The sequence below is a fragment of the Emydura macquarii genome, unplaced genomic scaffold (genome assembly GCF_026122565.2).
Source record: "Emydura macquarii macquarii isolate MOO-44397 ecotype Brisbane River unplaced genomic scaffold, CSIRO-AGI_Emac_v2 contig_1348, whole genome shotgun sequence".
Taxonomy (NCBI): Eukaryota; Metazoa; Chordata; order Testudines; family Chelidae; genus Emydura; species Emydura macquarii.
Genome location: NW_027131485.1, coordinates 6,671,497 through 6,695,257, shown reverse-complemented (window position 1 = coordinate 6,695,257; position 23,761 = coordinate 6,671,497). Strand labels below are relative to the sequence as shown.

At 38.8% G+C, this 23,761-nt stretch overlaps 1 protein-coding gene across 4 annotated transcripts in view; it reads left to right on the top strand.

Moving 5' to 3' along the window:
• VPS35L (VPS35 endosomal protein sorting factor like) overlaps nucleotides 1-23,761 on the top strand; it is a 97,274-nt gene that overhangs the window by 60,745 nt on the left and 12,768 nt on the right. For all 4 annotated transcript variants that reach the window (XM_067551026.1, XM_067551027.1, XM_067551029.1 and 1 more), the window contains 2 exons: nucleotides 12,226-12,365; nucleotides 17,342-17,507. In XM_067551026.1, the coding sequence (XP_067407127.1) occupies nucleotides 12,226-12,365; nucleotides 17,342-17,507 (306 nt within the window). The remainder of the gene's footprint in view (nucleotides 1-12,225; nucleotides 12,366-17,341; nucleotides 17,508-23,761) is intronic.

Sequence of the window (23,761 nt, the reverse complement as noted above, 5' to 3'; positions counted from 1 at the left end):
GTCAGTTTTGCAATTGAATTTATGCAGCTTGTTTGTAGATAAACTATGCACAGGCCCAAAAATAAAGTAATTTTTTCCCCGCTAGTCTTTTTCTGTTAATTCATTAGTTGTCCCCAGATTTTGTATATTCCTTGTTGCTGCTTAATGGTGGATCTTTTGTTAGAAATAAAATCAGTTCAATACCTGGTTTATCTTGTCTCTTAAGCGCTGTCCTACACTAGCAGGGGCTGGCTTGTTTATCCAATAGTCTTTTCTGTCTCTGAATTACAGGATCATAACTTTTCCACTTCATCTTCATAATCAATCTCTTTCCTCCTCAGGACACCTCTGCAAATGTCCAAATTTCTGTTGTGAGAACTTGTAAATGAGTACTCCTATCATTTGATCCACATGTATAAACACATAGTGCAGTCACTAGACAATTAATATGAATACTCACACAGAGATCTTTGTTAATGTTGCAGGCACAGCTCAGTGTTTGAGTGCATATTAGTTTTCATGACTGTTGAGAGGTTAAAACCAAACCCCCTTGAATCTAAGACCCAGAAAATGTAGAATTATAGTTGGACTACCTTAACTCTGCTCCTGTGGTGTCTACTGTCTTCCCTTCTTTACATGCATAGTATTGGAAATGTATGCCAGAGATGACTTGGTTTGATCATTTGTTTCATTCATGCAAAGCCTCTAGTATTTAAGTGTGATGATTTGTTACTACACTAATTTCTTCATTTCTCATATAAAGGGATCTAAAATTTCATGATCTGGGCATATGGTGTTTGTATATGGATACATGCCATTTCTGTGACTTTCAGATAACTGGCTAGAATGTGCAAGATGAGACAAATCTTGCAAGGCAGGCTTGGGCAGAATATCCATTGATTCATAGACTTTAAGGCCAGAAAGGACCATCATGATCATCTAGTCTGACCTCCTGAATATTGCAGGCTACAGAACTTTACCCACCCCATCCTTTATTAACTCAGTCAGAGGTTATGGATCATAACCTCTAATCATGATTTAAAGACTTCAGGTTTCAGAGAATCCACCACTTACTCTAGTTTAAACCAGCAAGTGACCTGTGTCCCATGCTTTAGAGGAAGGCGGAAAACCTCCAGGGTCTCTGCCAGATTGATCTGGATGAAAATTCCTTCCCAACCCCAAATATGGAGATTAGTTAAGCCCTGAGTATGTCGGCAAGACCTACCAGCCAGACACCTGAAAGAGAATTCATTGTAGTAACTCAGAGCCTGTCCCGTATATTGCCCTGTCTCTGACTGTTGTGGATTTTTGCTATTAAAATTGCAGATGGGCCACATGCCATTGCAGGCAATCTCATCATATCAACCCCTCCATAAATTTATCAAGCTCAGTCGTGAAACAATTTAGGTTTTTTGCCTCACTGTTCTCCTTGGAAGGCTGTTCTAGAATTTCACTCCTCTGCTGGTTAGAAACCTTTGTCTAATTTCAAGTCTAAACTTGTTGATGGCCAGTTTATATCCATTTATTCTTGGGTCAACATTGGCACTTAACTCCTCTACCTCTCTGGTGTTTAACCCTCTGATGTATTTATAGAGAGTAATCATATCTCCCCTCAGCCTTCTCTTGGTTAGGCTAAACAGGCAGTGCTCGAGTCTCCTCTTGTAAGGTAGGTTTTCTATTCCTCTGATCATCCTAGTAGCCCTTCATCCTAGTAGCACCTGTTCCAGTTTGAATTCATCTTTCTTAAACATTGGAGACCAGAAGTGTACACAGTATTCCAGATGAAGTTTTACCAGTGCCTTTTATAAAGACAGTAGCACCTCCCTATCTCTACTGGAAATGCATCCTAGGATTGATCAATCTCTAAGGAACTCCACTAATAACCTTCCTCCAGCCTGATAGTTCACCTTTCTGTATGACCCATTGTAGTCTCCCCCCATTAACCAGTTCCTTATCCACCTTTCAGTTTTCTCATTAATCCTCACCTTCTCTGATTTAGCTAATAATTTTTCATGTGGAACTGTATCAAGTGCGTTAGAGAAATCCAGGTAGATTAGATCTACTGCATTACCTTTGTCTAAAAAAATCAGTTATCTTCTTAAAGAAAGAGATCAGGTTTGTCTGGCACGATCTACCTTTTGTAAAACCATGTTGTATTTTATTCTAATTACTGTTTACCTTTATGTCCTTAACTACTTTCTCTTTTTCAAAATTTGTTCCATGACTTGAATATAATTGAGGTCAAACTAATGAGCCTGTAGTTTCCAGGATCACTTTTTTTCCCCCTTTCTTAAAAATAGGTACAACTATATTTAGGCAATTCTCCAGTCATGGGATATGACACCCAAAATTGCGGATTCATTAAAAGCCCTTGCTATTCAACTTGCAATTTCATGTGCCAATTCCCTTAATATTCTTACATGGAGATTTTCTGGGCCCCCTGATTTGATCCCATTAACTTGTTGGAGTTTGACTTCCACCTCAGATGTGGTAATTTCTGCTTCCCTATCCTTGTTTCCATTAGCCAACCTGCCACTACTACTAAGCTCCTCATTTCTCTTATTAAACGAATACTTTGCCTCAGTTTTTAGGTGTTGAGCCATGCCTAAAGATTAAAAATAATCCCCCCCCCCCCCCCGGCGCAGTGCTTAGTGGTTTCGCTTCTTCTTTCCTTGTTTTCTTTTTATTTATATACCATAGAACCTTTTACTGTTGGTTTTAATTTGGTTTGCAGTGTCCAACTCTGCTTGGCTTTTGGCAGTTCCCACTTTTTCCCTTTGCTTTCTGACCTCCAAGAGGTAGCTTTCCTTGCTGATCCTTCCCATTTTCCATTCCTTGTAAGCTTTATGCTTTCTCAGTAAGCTATTTCAGCCAGCTACTTTGTCTCTTAAAGTTAGATAATGTTTTCTGTGAAATAAATATGGGTGATGCTGGTTTCAACAGGGGCAGGATTGGGGCCTTAGTAGGTATCTTAATAGAAAGCATAGCAGGTTCAATATATACACAACTACTAGTAATAATGCATAGCAACAAATTCAAAGCTAGTTCCTTACTGTGCCAGACTGATGCTGATTCACTCAAATAACTAAAACTGCAAATAGTATTGTGTTAGTAAAATACACTTCGTAGTAGCTCAGAGTGAAATCTTGCAGCACTGTGTATCTGCACTTTAGCTCTTAGCTGATTTGGGTTGGCTTGAGATAAAATTGGAGGGAGAGACAACTCTAGGATAACATGTTACTGATCTGATAGACCATGTGGTGATGCAGGCAAAACCCTTTTAAAAATTTCATGTGTTTTTCTAAAGATTGAAGATTTTTGGTACTGTCTCTTAATGGAAATGGAATTTACCTGTTAACTGATTGGCACTTGAATTTAATTGTACAATCAAATTGATAGTTGATGGATTTATTTTTATCAGTCACTGGAAATCATATGATTTCTGTAAACTGTGAATTAATATGAAATTTGGAGAAAAAAATAAAAATTATCCTCTTAATCTGCTTTTTGATTGTGTCATTCAATACTCCTGGCAACACTTTACTTCTGGAAGGGATTGTGAGGGTTTATGTACATTGGGGATTTTTGCACCAATGTAGCTGGCTGGATCTACACCCAGAACTTAGGTTGACCTAGTAGTGTCACTCAAGGTTGTGAAAAATATCACACTTGGTAAACCATAGTTAGGTTGATCCAGTCCCCACTGTAGATGTAGTTAGGTTGATGGAAGAATTCTTCTGTCAATGTAACGACTGCTTCTGGGGGGCGTGGATTTACTACAGCGACGGAAAAATCCTTTCCATTGCTGTAGCAAGTGTCTACAATACAGTGGTGCCACGGTAGTGCTTGTAATGTAGATGTGCTGCAGTAGTGTGGAAGGTGACCTGCACTAGTGAGCTATATGGTGTAGCTAAACATAGGGTATAGATAGGCCCTGACTTTCCTGGTACTTCAAGCCACACCTGTGCAAACCAATATAATAGTAACATTACAAAGTTCCACTATGAGTGTGGATTGATGATCCAGTAAGGGCTGTTTGTGGAGGGAAGGATTCAAACTGGTTATTTCATGATGGCTTGCAGCTCCTCTTAGCAAAGGGTGAACGAATTTTGCCCAGCTGAAGGCTGCTTTGCTAAGTTACTCAGAACTGGAGAATTGCACCTACTTTGCCTGTGAAGTGCAGTTTACAGCTGTCTTCATCCTCAGTGTTGAGGTGCAGCACCAAGAAATCTACTGGTCCCAGCACAGAATTACTCCACTTTATCTGTATATCTTCTGCTTGTATCAAGATAGAGCATTGCCTGCTGGCCTGAAGTCTCCTGATGAGCCAACACCTCATTAATGAAAGCAACTAGAGTTTGCATTGTTGAACTCTATTTGCATTTGACATGAAGCTTGCAGCTTGATCACCCATGCAGTAGTTTCTTGGCATATTCACACTGAGCTGTAATGGTTATTTTTGAAAATATACAGCCTGCTTGCCCTTAGATTAGTATATTACACTGCTCAGTGTTTTCCAGGACAATGCTAATGAGTCATTGTCACAAAGAATTCTTGTGGCCAAGTTATAAAAGGCAGTGTTCAGTAAATCTTGTATGGGTGTTTAGATCTTTATTCAGAGTTTTTTTTCACATTGAATTCAGAGCAGTGAAGAATGTGGAGAGATGAATCTCCCTGGGTGCCTTGGAGAATGGAAGTAAGAGCTGGCTTGAGAGTTGTTAAATCCTAATGTGTGTTGGAATTTAGTTTGCAGCACATTTGGTAGAGAGTAGTTTCTGTTATGCAGAGGAAGTGCTGCAGTGTTCCTACTGCAGATTGCACAGGGAGACATCTAAACAGCTATGCAGTCTGGAAGCAAGTAGGCATTATCACTAATATTGCAATGTCCATTAATGCTTTGCTCATGGGCCTTTTCCTGTACTAACAGAGGCAGCTAGAGTTGCTGGGGTGAGCTGGGCAAAGGCCACTAATTCTGTGCTTAGAAGTTTCTGCCTCCACAGTAGCAACGCATAGCAGCGTTTGAGCTCCAGTGTTATCAATAGCTATTTCTTTCAGGAAATTCTAGCAGTTCTTCTCTCAGCTCTTTATCTTCCTATTGAGCTGTCCTTATCCCTTTACCTCTATTGCTTTCCTACTACTCCCTGCAGCATGAAGATCTGGAGCCAAAATCTAGAAGGTGCTATGTAGCAAGTGGCAAGATGGTGACAAAAGACTCCCACCAGCGCAACAGTGCCAGGTTTGCCTTCTAACACCCACTGAAGCCCCTAAAGTGAAGTTTTCTGCTTGAAGGACTTGACATGGACCTTTCTGAGTTGATGAGAAATTATCTATGGATTGGCCAATTTCCCTCCAAAGCTCACAAAGGCCCAAGCTAAAAAATGTATATCTCTTGCTGATATAGGCCCCAGGAACATAGCTGTGTATATGGATGGAGAAGCACAAGAAGTCCAGCCAGTTCAGCAAATCTTCATGCATACAAGGTATGGCTGAGCACACCAGCCATGCTATTTAGGAGTTTGTAATCCTCCCAACCTCCTTTGGCCTGTGCAATCTACCAAGTATGTAGGTAGTTCCCCAGTGTCCCTGCTGGAGGATACTCAAATGGAAGGATACTTTAATTAAACTCTTCACCAAGGAGAAGATCATCTAAATACCCATAATATGTATTTCTGTGGAGCCACTGGATATCAGCTTAGTAAGCAAAATACTGACTCAGGGTATGTACATATCCCAGTTCAGTTAACTGACTCACTGACAATTCTCCATACCAGCACATTGCCAGAACTGAATAACAGATCCTTATCAGACATGCTTCTTGTCATGGGTAGCACTTTGGACCCAATTGAGATTAAATGCGCACACTATTGTGTCACTTCCGTGGGTTTTAAAATTCTGGATGATATTTTAATTACTTATTTTTCCCCCTGTGGAAACAATGCTGTAGCCTTCTGAAAAATGAACAGCATTATTCTTAAGTATAGGTCTCTTACCATTCAGTGAGTGGGTGATGATGAAACAACTTAATGGAGTTGAATGACATTTTTATCCCTAAGGCTGCTAAGTCCTTGTTTAGCTTTAGGCATAACATGTTGTGCGAATTGAGCTATCCAACCAATTCATTATGTATGACTAATTTCACTAATGGATTGATAAAAAATGGAAATTACATGTGGTGGGTGGTGGTGTGGAGGTCTTCCAGTTTTGCTCAAAGTTCTTAATTTTGTTAGGCACATCTAAATAGAGAGTTCAAAAGTGCATATTGCCGAGTTGATTTAAAATGTCTGATTTTCTGCAGTTTAAATTGAGATGGAAACATTAAAAAGCAGTTTCCCTGGTGAATTGCAAAATTTTCAAGCTCACCACAGTTTAGATAGATGGAGGCTGTGAAATGCCCTAAACTGATAACATTTTTTTCCTTAGAGAACATTGTTTCTGCATCAATATTTTATAGCCAAGCCAAGCCTCACTCGCAGTGAATATGCCAAGGTGCGAAAATATTTTAATAGTAAGTAACTTTGTTGAAAAAACTTTGTGGCCTTAAAGTGTTTCCCATGTTGCATTAAAATAGGCTTTCTTATCAAGCGTAATAATTACTAGTTAGCACTTAACAGCTTTTTACATCTTCCATGACCTTTAGAGATGTGGGATACTAGGTATTCTCCCCAATCTACACATGAAGAAGCTGAAGCAGAGAGGTTGGGGGCATAAGGCTATCAGGGAAATTGGTGTTAAGGTTAGGATTAACACTTAGGGCTTTTTGGCTCCCTCTCCAATGATTCCCCCTTCTCTTTTTAAGCACTGTCGTCCCCACAGGATAACAAAGCATGTGTGACAGAATCTGAACAAAGACGATTAATGATAGGCAAGATTTAGAATATGACTCTCTTCACTTGGGAAAAATTACTGTTGTGATGGAGTATTACGGTAAACTGAAGTCTCCAAAGGTGGATATTTCTTCAGATCATTAGGCTTTTTTCCTGTTCTTTCAAGGACCACAGTTAATGTTTTTTCCGTACCTCTTGGGAGATTGCTCTCTCTCTGCTTGTGCCTTTATAAGCATACTGAAGCTGGTATTTCTGCCCCACTGTATGTCAGGCTGAATCTTTAGTAACTATCGACTAATTATAAAGGATTACAATTCTGGCATCCTGAAAATGGCCTGTATTGTTTTTGGTAGGAGTAAGTTCCAGGATCTTCCTCATGATTCGGTGTGGTCTTCCACTTACGCCTTTTGTTTTGTAGTATCAAGTCCTTGTTAGAAACCCAGATTTATAATCAAATTCCTTGTACAACTAGCATCAAAACAGGCCTCTTCCACATTAATACATTTCTAGCTATATATAATTTACATTATATGTTCCAGTTTGCAAATATTCAGTTTTTCCATTTCCTTCCTCTACCCTGTCATTTCAAAGATCTCCTCTTTATAATTGTGAGACACAAAACTACATTAAAATGAAGTTAAGGATCAGAATGTGGAAGAATAACGAAAGGGTAAAACACATTACAGGGGTGTAACGTTCAGGGATGTTACAAAACCTTTCTGGTGACCTCAGCAGTGTTAAAGGAGGCTAACTTCCCACATACTTGGAATGTATGAGTAATCAGATATGCCAATATGTTGATGCAAGAGCATGAGGTTGCTATTAAACTTTTACATTAGATCATAAGTTTGATAAAACTGAGGAACATATTGGTTTTCAATATCTGTTGGAGATAGAAGCAAAAGCCTTCTGAGATGCTGGAGTGTGTTATTGACAATGTTGTAGGAAAAATTAAGGTGACAAAAATGCAGGAGTCTAACTACGGATTTCCGAGTTTTTATTATATTGGGTGGACACGTGTGTTCTGATGCAATCTTAACTATCACTAAATATAGTGATTTGTTATCTATTTGTTAATAGATAACTAGATTTGTTTAAACCTCAAACTCTCTCTCCTTGGATGTGTCTTTTTAAGATGTGAATTCTTTTCTCATTTCCAGTGGTCTCAATTCTCAGACTGTGTTTGGCCAGCCTGGGATATTCAGGCAATTTAATTGCCTATCATTGATGCAAGAAATAAAATTGGATGGAAATTCAGACTGTCACAATTACTTTACGCACCTTATAAATTACAGGCTTTTTTACGATCACACTGATATTATTAAAAGAAAACATCCACAAAGGAATTTCATTTTTCTGTAGTGAAATATTGTCAGAAATACTCAGTCTTAGAGCAGGTCATTAGTTCTCTTAGCCTGAAGGTCACCACATATGTGCAGGAGGAAGGATTTATAGATTGTGGTCAGCTGGAATGAAGGAGCTGCTGTGGAAGGATAAATTCAGTGAAGCACGAAGTATGTTGTGTTCAGTGCAGTGCACACGATATTAACTGCAGCCCAAGAAGACTTCATCATGATGATTTGTTGTAATGAGCACTCTGCTCTACCCTCATCTATCCTTACAGTGGCTCACTTTAGGAGCAGAACTAAATACTTGGCTAATGTGAGAAACTTTCTCGAACAGAAGGAGCTTCTGCATATTTTTATTTACAGGGTTGAAGCAAACAGGATCAGAATAGAAGAAACTGATCTTGCATGGAACAGAGCAGTATGTAACCCATTTCCTCTAAACTGGAGCACGTACTTTTCTCATTGTACTTTCCTGAGCATCTCGCATAAGCCAAAGGGGTTGGTGCATCCCCTAAACTGTATCTTAAAACAGCTGCACAATAAGATGCTTTATAAATTAGCTGTAAAGATGAGGCGTGTCCAATTATATAGTGTCATAATTATGGTAATTTAAATCTAAATATACATATTGACACATTTCATTTTTAAGGGAATAATTAGCACTTCCATGATTTCATATTGTTTACCCTAATCTTACTCCAAACTGAACACTCAATGTGTGTTCCTTCCTTAAAACTCATATAGTTTAACTGCCCATCTATAAAGGAACAAAAGCAGAATGATTTTGAGAACAATTTATTTTCTGAACATTCTTATTTTTTCCTGCAATAATGGGAATATCCTGGGTCTCAGCTGATTGATTTTATGAATTGCACCTTCTTAGGATGTTCTTGACTATGGTTTAATTCTTGCTCCCTGTAAAGCATATTTGCGTTGGATAGGTGTAAACTTAGTGTTCCAGTTAAAGCACCATTTTATAATCTGTAATTTGGACAGGCTAGTTATAGGAGCAGATCGTCACAAATGATACCCTCTCACCTGTCACTGTGCTGAAGCTGGGAACAGAAGAATTAAAATATTGTACAACTCTCTTTTTAAATAGGGAGATAATGGAAGGGCTGAGTATAGTTGGAGCCTTCTGGCTGGGAAATGGAGGAAACTGATTGAATGATTGCTTTTCCCCCTTTTTTACTCCCCGTCTTCCTTCTCTTCCAGCAAAAAACAAACAAAACAACCCGAACTGTTTGAGCACTTCCTCTAAAAAAAAGTTGAGCCAGTAAGGAACATAGGATTTTTAAATGTAGCCAAGTGAGCAAATTGTACAAGAAATTAGGCAAGAAAAAAGGAAGCCAACTCTACATTCTGTATTAGGCTATGTCTTCACTGATGGAGACAAATTCATCGCTGTCAGATTGACTTACCTGGATTGACTGAGCGATCAGTGAAGACCCGCTCAGTTGATCCAGAAATTGACGTATTAAGACCACCTTCTCAAGTGGCGCTCAGAACAGAAGCACAGAAGTTGACGGGAGTTACGCAAGTTTTTTGCATAGTTTGCATAACTCCAGTCAACTGCCACTAAATCTCCAAGGTGTAAGTGAAGACAAGCCCTTAATCACCTAGTTCAGTCCTTCTATTGCTGTTTTCTATTTTTAGAAATACTGTCATATCATTTTTGTCTTTAAACAAAGACCATTAGTTGTGCAAAGAAGAGCTCGGGTGGGACAGGGATAAAACAGCATATTATCACTCTAAGCAGTATCTTTCTGAAAATGGAGATGGGCTTCCTGTCCTTACCAGAGGCTCAAGTAAGTATCTAAAGGGTTACCTAAGAAACTCAACCAGGAGATAGTCATTTGTGATGGCCATTCTACAGGGAAAAGGCCCTTGTTCTCTGAAATAGTAGAATGTTGAGAGTGAATCCATTCAAACTGCAGCTATCCAGGGTCAGAGTGGTGAGATGTATATGTTGATACTAATGAAAATATTGTCTGGGAAGATTTGCTCCCAGATCAGTTTCTCTTCCTAAAGGAAAGGAGAGAGTAAATCAAGCAGATTGTGTCCATAATATTTCTATTTTATTTGTTGGGAGTAGAGAGATACTGCACAGATTTTCACTACCCTATTAGAAGTAATAAAGGCAAGAGTATTCTGCACATGGAAATAGATACTTTGGTATGCAGAATACTTTTCAGTGATAAATTTTCATTTATCATGTCACATTGTGATTACGTAATGATATGGGGCATATGCATTTTTTAGGGACAGGACAACTGCAGAAGTGATAGCAATTCATCTATTTATTCTAGAATGAACATCTGCTCCTGCTTTCTCTTTCTCAGTAACATTCTGAGAGAGATTACTTATCTCCCATTAGGCCAATTGTGTAAATTAATATATCTTCAAAACAAATAAAAACATCCCTTTTACTAGAAATAAATATGCAAGCTAAAAAGGAAGCATGTGGTCTGAGCAATGAAAAGTTTGGAAGGTCACACACATGTATGCTGGAAAGAAATGAGTCATAAGAACTAAAATTTTTCTAAAGCAAATGTTTCACTGGTATTCCTCACAAACTTAGTTTTGATATCATGTGGTTCTATATTTAGCAAGTTTGCTTAGAGCCTCATATGTTAAAGTTAATTTTTCTGGAGCAAGTTTCCGTCCTGGAAACAACAATCCATGCTGTCAGTGGCATCTCTGGGTTATGTAATTTTTTCCATCCTTTCTCTCTCAGTATCTGCTCTTTTCCTTCACTAGGAGTATATAGGCCTTCGGTTTCTCACTCTGCTGTTGATTGTCTTTCTGGCCTTGCACAAGTCACTATAGCCCAGATTTTTTTAAAGGTATTTAGGTATTGCTGTGCACAGTGTTGCAAAGCCTAACTGATTTAGAGACCTCAATCTCAATTTCTGAAGGGATTTAGGCACTTGGGAGCCTCAGTTTCCCATCTATATAAGATGGAGATTGGGATAGCACCAACTTTGAAAAGTGCTTTTAGGTCCGTGGATAACTGACTTCAGTGGGACTTAAACACGTTCTTAACTACTTTGGGGCCAAAAAGGCAGTGTAAAGTCATTGCTGCTTGCTAGAACATCCCAGGAAACACATTTTACAGAAGAACTTTGGGATGGGAATTAGTCTTTTCATTCATTTTTAGTAACATATTTCAAGTGTAGAAATTCTAGTTGTGGTTGTTTGGGATTACAGTGTAATTTATTCATAGCTGTGCTTTACTATGCCATTAATGGGTCCGTCTTCAAACTTGTGGAAACAAATAAAAGAAGATCTCAAGAATTCCTGTACTATGATTGCTCTGGTACTACTTTTCATTTGATAATCTTGTTTTAATTAAATAAAGTAAACATTTAAGCATGTGATAACTGCATTGATCTCCTTGATTTTCATGGGCCTCTGTATTTGGTTTCAGAAAATCACAGAAGTTAGAGATAGAACTTCTTATTAGATAATTCAGTCCTTTATCTCCTGGCTAAAACAGCACTGAATATAAGGCAAAGCTGAAAATATTGATAAATTATGTGCTGTATTATGGCTGGATTTGAACTGGGGAGTCTGTCATTTTTAATATGGTGCTCTGCTAGTTTAGGTAAAGTGGAAACTAAGGATAAAGTTTTCCAAAAGTGCCTAAGAGACTTTTTAAATCACTTGAGTGTTTTTGAAAATTTTACTTAAGAACAACTGAGACATTTAATTATATGCAGTGTTGTTGTAGCTATGTCAGTCCCAGGATATTAGACAGACAAGGTTGGTGACGTAATAGCTTTTATTGGACCAACCTCTGTTGGTGAGAAAGAGAAGCTTTTGAGCTACACAGAGCTCTTCCTCCAGGACTGGGAAAGGTGCTCAGGAGAAAGAGAACCTGAGGAAGAGCTCTGTGTAGCTTGAAAGCTTGTCTCTCTCTCCAGCAGAAGTTGGTCCAAAAGAAGATATTACGTCACCTACCGTGACACATTTAATTATAACAGACACTAAATAATTTTTAGATCACAGGTTTGTTGGTAAATTCAACTGCAATGATGATATTGTAACTATTTTAACATTGTTTTTTGTAGCTGATGCTTTTTTCAAAGCTGCAGTGAGCCTTGTTTCTGAAGTGCCAAAGATGATCAATATAGATGGAAAGATGCGGCCCTCCGAACCATTCCTCCTGGAATTCCTCTGTAATTTCTTTTCCACTTTATTAATTGTTCCAGTAAGTAACATTAGTGTGAATCGCAATGTGGAGCATTTAATCCTTAACACTCGAGGTGGCTATTGATATTTTGGCTTGTCTCTTTACTATAGACCAAACTTTGTTTTAAATTATTTCTTGCATGTTTTATTATAAATTCTGTGTCCATTATTTATTTTTCAATTAAAATAAAAAAATACTTGTGGTGTTATATATCAAGGCATGCGAATAATAGTTGAAACACAGCATCAAAGTTACTTGAACACAGTCAGCCTAACTGAAACCTGTAATTTCATAACAGTGTACCCTGTTCCTCAAAAGGCAAAAGCCTGTGAACAGACTGCCTCAGTCAGACTGACAGTGGAAGTGAATTTGAATCAGAGACTACTGAAATCACTCTGCCAGAAACTCCTAGACATTCAGATCTGGAGATAGTTTTGTTGACTGCCCAGCTGATCTTAACTAGGAGAGGAGAGGTTTTTCAGATAGCTAGGATCCAAAGTGTTTAAGTGAGTACAGATCACTATCAACCCCCTTGAATTGTATCTGGAATTGACCAATGAGCCTCTGGAATCTTTGGTGCGCTGGTAAAATATGCTGTCTGCTCATAAAGGTGCGAAGCAGGTGTGCTGCTGCATTCTGTGTCTGTCGTCTTAGTGGACTTCAGAGGTTGGTGTGTACAGTGATTTAACTGGGAAGTGACAAAGCCATGGATAATGGTGTCATGGCCCACGTCTGAATCAGTATAACTAAAGAAAAATATCTGTGAACCTCTTAATCAGAGCAAGTGGATAGGGAGGGGGCAGGATGCACTTCATACCTCATGAAACTCTAGAAATAAGGAGGAATCCAGAAGTACCCCTAGATAGTGAACCTCCTTGGGACAGGGTATGTGCACTTCATCGATATGAGGGAGCGGTCAGATGCTGACCCCGCCATGTTCTCTGGTTGTTTCCCCCAGTCAGCTGAAATAATCTTTTTTCTGGCCTAAGGGCTTGTCTACACTTGCACTTATGCCAGCAAATCTTTTTTAAAAAAAAAAAAAAAAAAAAAAAAAAAAAAAGTAAAAAAAAAAAAACCACCCCTGAGCAACAAGTTTTGCCAGCATAAGCGCAAGTGTAGACAAGCCCTAAGTCTCAACCTGCTCAGCCTTATCCGCCCAGATGCTTGGGAAAATATGTCTTGATTCAGTGTCAAGCATGCATAAAGCTGAGTGTCCTCTGCATATAGATGATGATACATCCCAAACTATGTTTCTCTGACCCCCCGGTGGTGTCACATCCAATACGTACTGAGCAGGAGGAATGAGAATAGAGGCTGCTGCATCCTATATTAAAAGAGCCCATTGGGTGGATATGCAATTTCCCGATACCACTCTGTTCAATCTCTCTAAAAGGAAGGTTTGGTTCCACTTTAACCATTAAAGATCTTCTTCACTCATGGACACAATACCTGCTTGCTTGATTTATGCCAGCTATGAAGAATGAGAAACCAGGACTTCAGTGAGTGGAAGTGATCCTGAACTGACAGGGTGTTTGTTCCCCAAAGCAGCTGCCAATCCAGTCTGAATTTCCATCATCTGTTACCTTTGTTAGATGGTCCTGGATTTACTTATGAAGCTGGAGTGGGGAAAGATGGACATGAAAGGCTTTGCTTGCAGAAAGGCTTTTATAGTTATTGGTGGTGGTACAGAGTCGTGTATTGACTCTTTTTAAGTTTAGATTTCCCTTGTGGGTTCAAAACTGAATATTCATTACATTTGAAAGGTCTGGGAAGAGAATCCTCATTATTTTCCTAGTGCATGTCTGCACCAAGTACACTCATGGCACTTTTTCTCTGCCTAAGAGACTTACAGGACATTCCTTATTAAGTAATAAAATGACTTTAGGTATTATGAACATCATGAGTGTAAAGAAATAATTAAAAGGACTTTCTGTAGCGCAATTAGAAATATCAGAAGAAAATAAAATGAGAACCAATTTGAGGAAAATGCAAACTAATATGGTATATCTGCATGTTGGATTATTTTTCCCCAGTGTACAGTAGAAGGGGGGAACCTGGAAAGCAGTAATACCTAATTTTGTCTATCCTGTTGGTTAAACACCTGTATTACTGAACCCTCACACTTAAATTAACAGACAGTGAATAGGATTTATGTAGATGACTTAGTCTCTAGATCAATATCATTCTGTTTTATATCACCATTTTAAAGGCTAGTCAGCTACTTAATAGTTGGAATTATGGTTGGAACACTGAGTCTGTGCCATTAATTCCTTGGCACTGATAGTTCAGTGGTCCTGATGCAAAAAACTGCTGAATTTTGCTTAAAAAATCCTTCCTCCTGCTGCCAAAGGGTTAGTGAAAAGTGTGTGTGTGTGTGTGTGTGTGTGTGTGTGTGTGTGTGTTTCTTAAGTCTTACATGATTCAGGAATTCAGCAAATTTTTAACATACGCACAATTTGTAAACTTGTAAAGGTGACTTATTTACCATGTGACTTTGGCTATTCAGGATTACTTGAAAACAGGATTCACTTTTTAACTTTGTCTGTTGATTTATGGATTGCAGAGGGAAGCAGGTTGGAAATTGTCAACATGTTCTCTTTTGTAATGCAAAAATCATGTGTGACAGCTTTAACTAAACTATAGAGATACCTTTTCCGCATCCATTACCCTGTGTAGGCATAGTAAGTTGTCTTCCCTTCTTCTGTGGTTTACAGGGTCTAGAATGAAATTACAACACAAATATAGTCTCTCCGTTAACTCTTTCAGTTTTTAATATTAAACTTAGTTTTAGATACTCATCTGTCTTGGGTACTGATGCAAAGTGACGGGGCCAAGGTTGCACAGGACATCCATGACACAGCAGGGACTTAAACATAGGTTTCCTGAATCCTAAACTAGTGTTCTAGCCACTGGATCATCCTTGTTCTCACCATAGAACAAAATAAAACCCATTTTGAAGACTGTTATCTAGGAAAGGGTGCAAGGATTGGTAGGTTGTCAGAAAAGACTGTGTCACTGAAGGACTCTCTCTGCTAAACAGAATGTAGACTTAAAGAGCTCTGTGTAAGCTTGAAAGCTTGTCTCTTTCACCAACAGATGTTCGTCCAGTAAAAGCTATTACCTCACCCACCTTGTCTCTGTAATGTAGACCAACATATTTGTAGGATCTGGATGTACAACAACAACAGGAAAACAATGCAGAGCTTTGATTTTTTATTTACTAATGTCTATTGTTATGAGTGACTTTAACTTCTTGAGGCAATATCATTTTTAACTGGTGTTGTTTTAAAGTGGGGATAATAATCAGGAGCTCCCCTTGAGCATAATTTTCTTTTATGAAGAAGACAGATTTTCACAAAACCTTACAGTTGTATTCCTTTCCAGGTTTTAACCCAGATGCGTAAATGCAGATACATGAAATTTCCCTCTGAACATTAGCAATTATTACTGGAAAATAAGAAGCTATCTTAAATTAATGTTAAAGATCTAAAGATGACACACATATAAGTGAGGAAATCCAGAAGTTCCATTTTTACTATGAAAATGATGGCGCTTTAAACACAGATAGAAACCACCCATGTTATAACCAGGATAAAAAACCCATTTACTAAGCAAGTCTCCTTTGGGGCACATACTTGGGGCACTTCTGAGGCTGACATTCCTTTATTTGGGTTAAACTTGGGCTTGGAGTGGAAACTCAGTAATGCAACCTTAGATGTGGGCCATCTAGTAACATGTCATGACTTTTCTCTATTTATTTATTTATTTGTTTATTTATTTGCCCTTCTCTCCCTTTTTATTGTTTTTAAATAAAAAAACAAACTTCTTCCCCTCTACCATGGGACAGGTTTTTTTCCTCCCACTTTTCCGGCTGCCCTCATTCCTCCTTTCCACTCTCCCTCCCTCCCTGCCCACATGTGTAGCAATACCACACGCTGCTGTCAGCCATGCTGATTTCTTTGTTTGCTCGCTCTGAACAATGCATTGCCTGTGCTCTGCTGGAAGGCATGGTGTTTCCCTGTTGGAGCCATGCATTTGGGGCATTTTGAGGGAGTGCATTGTCTTGAGTATGGAATGTGGGAGAGGAGTGTCTAGCAAGCAGTGTGTTGTGCCTCCACTGGGCAGGTGCGGCACTGAAGAGAAGTAACTTCAGATTTAGACTCTCACTTGGAAAAGTTGTTAGGAAGAAGCATGAAGTGCCCTGGCCCATGGCAGTAATTGGCAATGATAAGGAGGGCAGGCCCCACCTTTAGATTTGCCTGTGCTGAAAGAGATTTCCAGTGAGAGGCAGGGATTCCAGGTTCTATAGATTTTCTCTGCTTCCATCCCCAGTGCCTCTGTCCCGTCCCTACAGTCCTCTCCTCTCTACTCACTCCATGGAGTAACCCTCCTGTTAGAATGTGGTTGTCCTAGAGGTGCTGGCATGTCACCGCCACATGCCAGCTCATCTTGAGCTCAGTGCAATGTTGAAGCTGCTTTTAAGAAGAATGGACTATTTCTAAAAGTTAGTGTGCTTATAATTGTCTTTTAATATTAAAAGGCCATTGCCATTCTGTCACTTTGGTGCCTTCTCAATGTAGGTTTTCTCCCAAGACCCATAATTATGTGAATAATGTACTTGTTTTTGTAGTGTACTGAAATAAGAGTTTAAAAAAACCCAACCCATATAGCTAGACTGTGTAATTTTGGAAGTTCAGCTGTTAAGAAGTTGACAGCTAATTTTGTTTGCCTCCCCCTCAAATTAGAAAGCGAAGGATTTCAAAGCTTGTCTGCTGCGGCTGCCTAGACCAGGTTGATTAGTATGGGTCAAAAAGATGTTATAATTTTCTCTTAGAATGCGTTTTAAATGGGTTTTCTAGGAAGCACACTTCAGAAAAGTCACTGACAGCTTTATTTATATTGTATTTTGCTATCACAGAGTTGTTGCTGCATCTTAAAAACCAAAAACTTAAACCTCTCTCTGATAATTTGTCTGTCTCTTGGTTGTTCTGTAGGACCATCCAGAACAGGGGGTGTTGTTTCTGGTGCGAGGACTACTCAATGTGATACAGGATTATACATGGGAGGATAATAGTGATGACAAAGTCCGGATTTACACCAATGTTTTGCATCTGCTTTCTGCAATGACTCAGGAAACCTATATCTACCACGTAGACAAAGGTAAACTGTGATGGTTATTGTGGATTCTAGGCTCTACAGCATTCCACGTATACAGTTCCCCTATTGCATTGTATCAATGATTTGCCAATGTAAATGCTAGCCGATTAAAATTGAATCAATAACCTGATACAGTAGATTATTTTCCTGCACATATCTGTGTACTACAATCTAAAATGACCATAAGAGATCATTTTGGTTCCTAAGAGGTATCAAGGTCATATTTAAAATAAAACAATATTCCATAAAGAGCATTTATACTTAACTCACTTGTTTCAAGCTTTATCTATGCAAATCCTGGGATTCCAAACTGGCTTTCTTCAATGAGCCACCTCAAACATTTGGTTGAGTCCTCCATGTATTTGTTTTTGAGCTATAAACTTAACCCAGGACATCTTATCATTGTGAAAGGAGGTTCTCTTAGCTGCCAGCATAAGAATGTCTCCTGCACATTCCTATCTAACTATTATAACTGCTGGAGGCGACTTTTGTTTTCCCTCCCCTTTTACTTTCAAGAGCCTCGGGGGTTTATCCTTGACCCTCTGCTCTTTTCTGTTTTTATTTTCCTGGGTCACCTCCTGGCTACCGTGGATGTTACCTCTGTGCTTTTGTAACTCCACTCCATATCCCCTGGACTTGCATTCTGATCCCTCTTATCTCCCATCTATTGGCCTGTCTTTGTTCTGTTGGTTCTGTAACTTTCTAATGCTGTGCCTGAAAGACCATGTGCTGCTTTCTGGGTAAAAGCCAGTTTTGTGCCTGATTTTTAACTCTGCTAGTTCTGGTTTGAGCCTATTGTAGAGTGAATTCTGCAAACGGCTGTAATAAAAGCTGTAGAAAGAAGTTGCTAAGAGCTTGCTTTGTTTTGTTTAAAATCCAGACATGAACTTGAGCTTAGCTAGGTATGTGTAGGTGAAGAATTTTGTTTTATGGACATTCTTTTCAACAACTTGAGGATTCACTGCCAGCTCTTTGTGAAGGCTTGCTCTGCAGACTTCCCATACCTCCAGGATTGCTCCATTGTGGCAATGTGGAGATGAAAAAAGAAAATAATGATTTTTTCCAATATGCCGCTTAATATTTGATAAAACACAGCATCAACCACCCAGTAGGAGCATCTGCTGGTCACTTCTGTTAAACATCCCACTCTCCCTCTACTGGACTAGTCTTCTGGGTTCGATTTTAGCTTTTTAGCCTTTATGCTTTATCTTATATTTTTGAAGATCATGGTGTGGGCTTAACTCTGTTTTGTTTTGTACTTTAAGAACTTAAAACTCATTAGAAAAATTAAATATTTCATGCAGTTAATACTGATTAGTATATAGTGAAAGAGACAAAAAGGAGAAAGAGTGAGACATCTGGCCCATCTTTTTAAGATCAAAGAACAAGCTTATAAGAACAGCAATAATTTTTTCTTTTCAAAGAAAAATTTTAGATGGGTGAATCAGCCTGAATAATTATACAAACTGACTAGTTAGTGCAATTCCCAGTAGAAGTAAAGAGAACTTTTCAGATGAATCTCTATCACAGCTTTCAGAGTTTGTTAAATCTATTTGCATTTATATGTATAGAGGGCCTTTTCTTTTTGTTTCAACTGTGAACATTGCTTAGACTTGTCAACACTTTGCATGTGTACATTATTTAACAGCTTTAAACCTCAGAATTTAAAGCTCAGTCCTCATCTAAAATTCAAGCATGTGGGGACGCAGCTGATAAAACTATCTATTACACTGTTGCCAGTTTTACAGGCGATTCATATACATGGATTTGAGTGTCAGCAGGTTCAAGTGCTAGTATCTGTTGTGGGAATTACCTATTTAAAACTTCAGTTGTATCTTGAGATTTCATAGTGGCAACCCTAAGATTATTCTAATTATAACAAATGACTAGAACCAGATCCGTTAATGTTTATCAACAAGTTGAATGTACCAGGTAGTACTACTGTCAGCACTAAGGGAAAAGTGTCTCATATGGAAATACTTATCCCACAGCCTAAGTTTTGTTCTGACTCTGTTTTAAGCAATGAGAGTTTTAACCCCTGCAGTGCACCAAAGACTGTCTGCATTGCATACTTTGATACAGTTAAAATTTTGTGGTTACATCTACTGCACAATAGCTCTTTCAGATATACTCCAACTTTTTTCTAATCCTATTCAATTCCTTGTATCGTGCTAATCTTGAAAGGTGTGGAAACAGAGGTAGGCTGCCCCTCACATAGTTGCCTGAAGTATGCTGGTTTGGCAGAAGTTATCTGCAAAGGATCCCAAGTTTCCTTTTTTAAGGTGGAGGAAAACGTGTGAGGGGATGATCACAGCCATCTTTAATTGAGGCTTTAGCCTTTTGTGATCATGATGGGACCCAGGGCTGGCCTTAAACCGAATGGCATCCCAGGACTGAGGAGTGTCTTCGGCGCACCCACCTCCATTTGTTAAACTTTTAAATACCTTATTTTTTATCACATTTGTAGCCCATTTCACAACTTTGATGCACGATTTGCATGCATGATTTATCCCTGTGATATAAGACGATAAATGTGCACAGTAGGATCTGTAAATTCATATTTATTCATGTCATATATAAGCAAATAAAAATTTTTTTTCCTCTAAGCTTATAGAAACTTTTTAATTTTAAGAATAAATGAAATATACTAATATCAATAAATTGAACTGTGCATCAACATTGGGTGGACCAGTATTAAATAGTGTTACGGTAGATGACAGCCTTATATCTCACTGACTGGTGACGCCCCGCCCCTTAAATACCCACGAGGATATGGCTGACAACATTCTAGGAGGTTTGAGGAAAATGTAGTTCTCAGAAAGTCTGGAAGGTTCCACAAAATTCTACAAAGGTCCAAAACATCCTAGGAGGTTAGTGAAAAATGAATCCCTATATGGAACACTTGAAAATTTTACTTTAAATAGTCTATTTTCAATTTTGTCGCTAGCAATAAAAACAGCACCCTGAGTCTGGCACTTCAAGCAGTCGCCTGTCCCTAAATCTGGCCCTGATGGGACCAGTTCTATTTCAGTTGAATGAATGGAATTTTACCATTGACATCATTGGAAGCAGGATCAGGCCCTTTATGGCCATCCCTCTGTGGGAGAGGCCCCCAATTCATTATGTACCTTCTTCCTGTTTTCATAGGGGCTACTCTGACAGTCTAACAATAAACAGATGATGGATTTGGAAGCTCATTGTGGGATATAGAAACAAACATTCCCCTACTAGAATCTGAATCCTCATAGTGGAGACATAAGACTGGAGTGTATGGGAGAAAAGTCATATTTTCCAAGCATTTAAAATCAAAACATATTTTTTGTAAATGCATCTATGTTTGGATGTGGAAATTCTGTCTTCTTAAATCATAACAGGGAAAGTGGAATAAGTAGCAAAAAAACCCCTCTCCCTGCATTGGATAAGTTCAAGTCATTGGACTTGCAGGTCTCTGACACTGGCAGTTTGGACAGCACTGACGCATGATAGACTTTCAGTAAAGAGGAGAACTGCGGTTAGTGACAGCAAAGTTTAAATCCTGTTTCAGGATCCCTGTAAAGGAAAAATAGGTCCAGTTTCCCCTTTAAGCAATAGCTGCACTGGTTTTCTGCTTCCTATTTTCTAAATCCCCATTTAGGAAGGGTTGGCTTCTTTGAAGGCAAATTTAAAATTTTAAAAGGTGTTGTGATAAGTTCCAAAAATTCTGATTCTGACAGCGATAAAAAGATGCTGCAAATTTAGTATGCTGCAGAACATGGCTAAAATCTGTGGCAGAGAAGAACGTCCTTTGTGGATTGTAATTGCTTGTGATTTTTACACCTAGACCCTAAGATTTCACTCTGGCATTTCTATATTTATTTATTTTTCATTGGATAGCTGGAATCATTAAAGGGGCAGCGTGATTAATAATATGTTTGGAAGTATGCTTCCTTCTGATGGTATACTGATTTTCAAACAAAGGCAGATCTAAAATAAATGCTTGAATTCTTCTGGTGGATGGGATGCCAAAAAAAAGTTACCATCCATGGCAAGAATGTCTCATGGGTTTAGCAGCCTAGCAGGAAGTTTACAATTGAGCCAATATGGAACACCAGACTGGAGTGAATATCTTCCTAGTCTCTTTCAGACTCCCTAAGAAAGTGAATGTGATCCTATCTTTTTCCATTTATAAAAGGGGCAGAATAACACCTACCTCACGGAGATGTTCTGAAGTTTAAATGTTTGTAAAGCCCTACGAGATCTTCAGATGAAAAATGCTGTGTGAGGTTGTTGTTTTCCCTCTTGCCCTTGGGCAATGTTTCTGTTTCTAGACAGCAGCACTATGGTTATATGGATTTCTTGGAGTGCCTTGTACAAAGAGACAGAACTGGGGTCCGAAGTTGTCAGAATGATTGTGAAGGATGTCTGGAGGACGTTGGATTTTTTTATTCTCTTGAGGATTTGATTTATTAGACATACCTAGATTTTGCTGAGGAAGAAAATTAAAATCAACAATGGCAGCGCAGCAGTACAGCTTTCCATGCCTTCTTTCCTGCAAATTATAAATGTTAAATGCATACAGATTATTATATAGTCAGTAGCGAATCATGACATGAAAGAGGACGATGCTGGTACTGGATATACCCAGCCAAAGAAGACTGGCCAAGATTTGTAGAGAAACGTTAATCTCATTCTACACCAACAAACATGAGACTATCTTCCTGCAGCTGCTGGTTTGTTGCATTAAAGATGCTGGTGGATTTCTGAAATGAGTTCAGCTTGCACTGAAATAGCTTTCATGCCTGAGTAGGTGCACATACCATTTGAATGGCAGCAGTAGTAAGTACAATGAATATTGGAATCTTTCATCTGGATTTAGTGGAGTTTTTTCAGCAATTAATCTACTGATAGATAAAAGGTGCCATAAGATTCAGGACCCCCGTGCACCAGCAATTAAGAGTTCCTGATGCCCATGATGCAAAATGAGTTGGTGTTTGGTAGTGGGCACTTGTGTACTAACTCAATGGGGAGTACTGAGTTCATGTGATGGTGTTGTCCTGGCATCGCCAAGAACCTCATAACATTTACCACCAGGTGTTAAAATGTGTTTATAGCAAGTAGGCCTATATTCTGATTTAGATAATCACATATTGGAACCTGTTAATGCTAGTATTTACCCAGCATGCTCCTTCCAATACAAACTGTTTTTTTGGCATTTTATCAATTCACCGCTTCAGAATCTGAGTCCTGTGATTCTCATTGCTCTGTGGCTGTGGAATTTGCCATGCTTACACCTGATGCCACTAAGGAATTTTGCAGCAGAATCTAGGTTTTTGTGATGTTTGCAGAGTTGCACCAAACATGAACTGAATGTAAACCAGTGCAGTCAGTGTTGCTTTCCTGCCTGCAGACAAGCAGCCTGAAACAATAGCTTGAAGAGATGTGAACTCACAAGGGTATCAATGTGCTAACTCTGAAACCTAGTAAGGGCATATTTACATATCAGCATTAACTATTTGACTGCTGCTCACTTCAGCTTATCATGGAAATATCCAGCTAATGCACTGTAGCCATTATTGAATGTACTGGTACACACTGGTGGGTGAAGAAGTAGAGAGGCTAGTTGCTTATCGCGAGTTGCTGAATTATGGAATTAGAAGCCCAAGCCTTCTAGTCTTCCCAAAAGGAAGGAAGAGGAGAGGTTTCCTATTTGTATTTAAAACAACCTCCCCACTTCCAGTATATTCCCAAGTGTCAAAAGCAACAACTGTCCTTTTCCCGACAATCAAAGTTCCTTTTTCATCCCTAGCAATTTCTACAGAATAGTTTTCAAAATCTGTGGCACGTTCAAAGCTGTAAATTTTGGTGATAGTAAAAAATGGTATTTAATATCAAAATCCGCAGCACCAAATACTTGCTGGCTGAATGTATTTAAAATAACCCTTGTTGACTTATTTGCTGCTGCTACAGAATTTCCAGTTTTTGCAGATACCCAGGGCTGATGCTGCAGAGTTGAGGCCTAGATCATAATCTAAACAACCCAACAAATGAAACATCTATAGAAACATGACAAACTGCTTTTGGTCAGCAAAGCAAAATAAAGTGGCGTCTGCTATATTGACTGATCGCATATATTGTGTGACAAAGGACTGAATCAAATCTCCTTGTTCTGTAGTCAGGTTTGTACACTAACTAGCACACTAACTTAGATTTCTAGTGTTCGCTTTTTAGTGCAGTGGCTGTGTGTGTACGTATGTACTGGACCTAGGAGAACGGAGCCT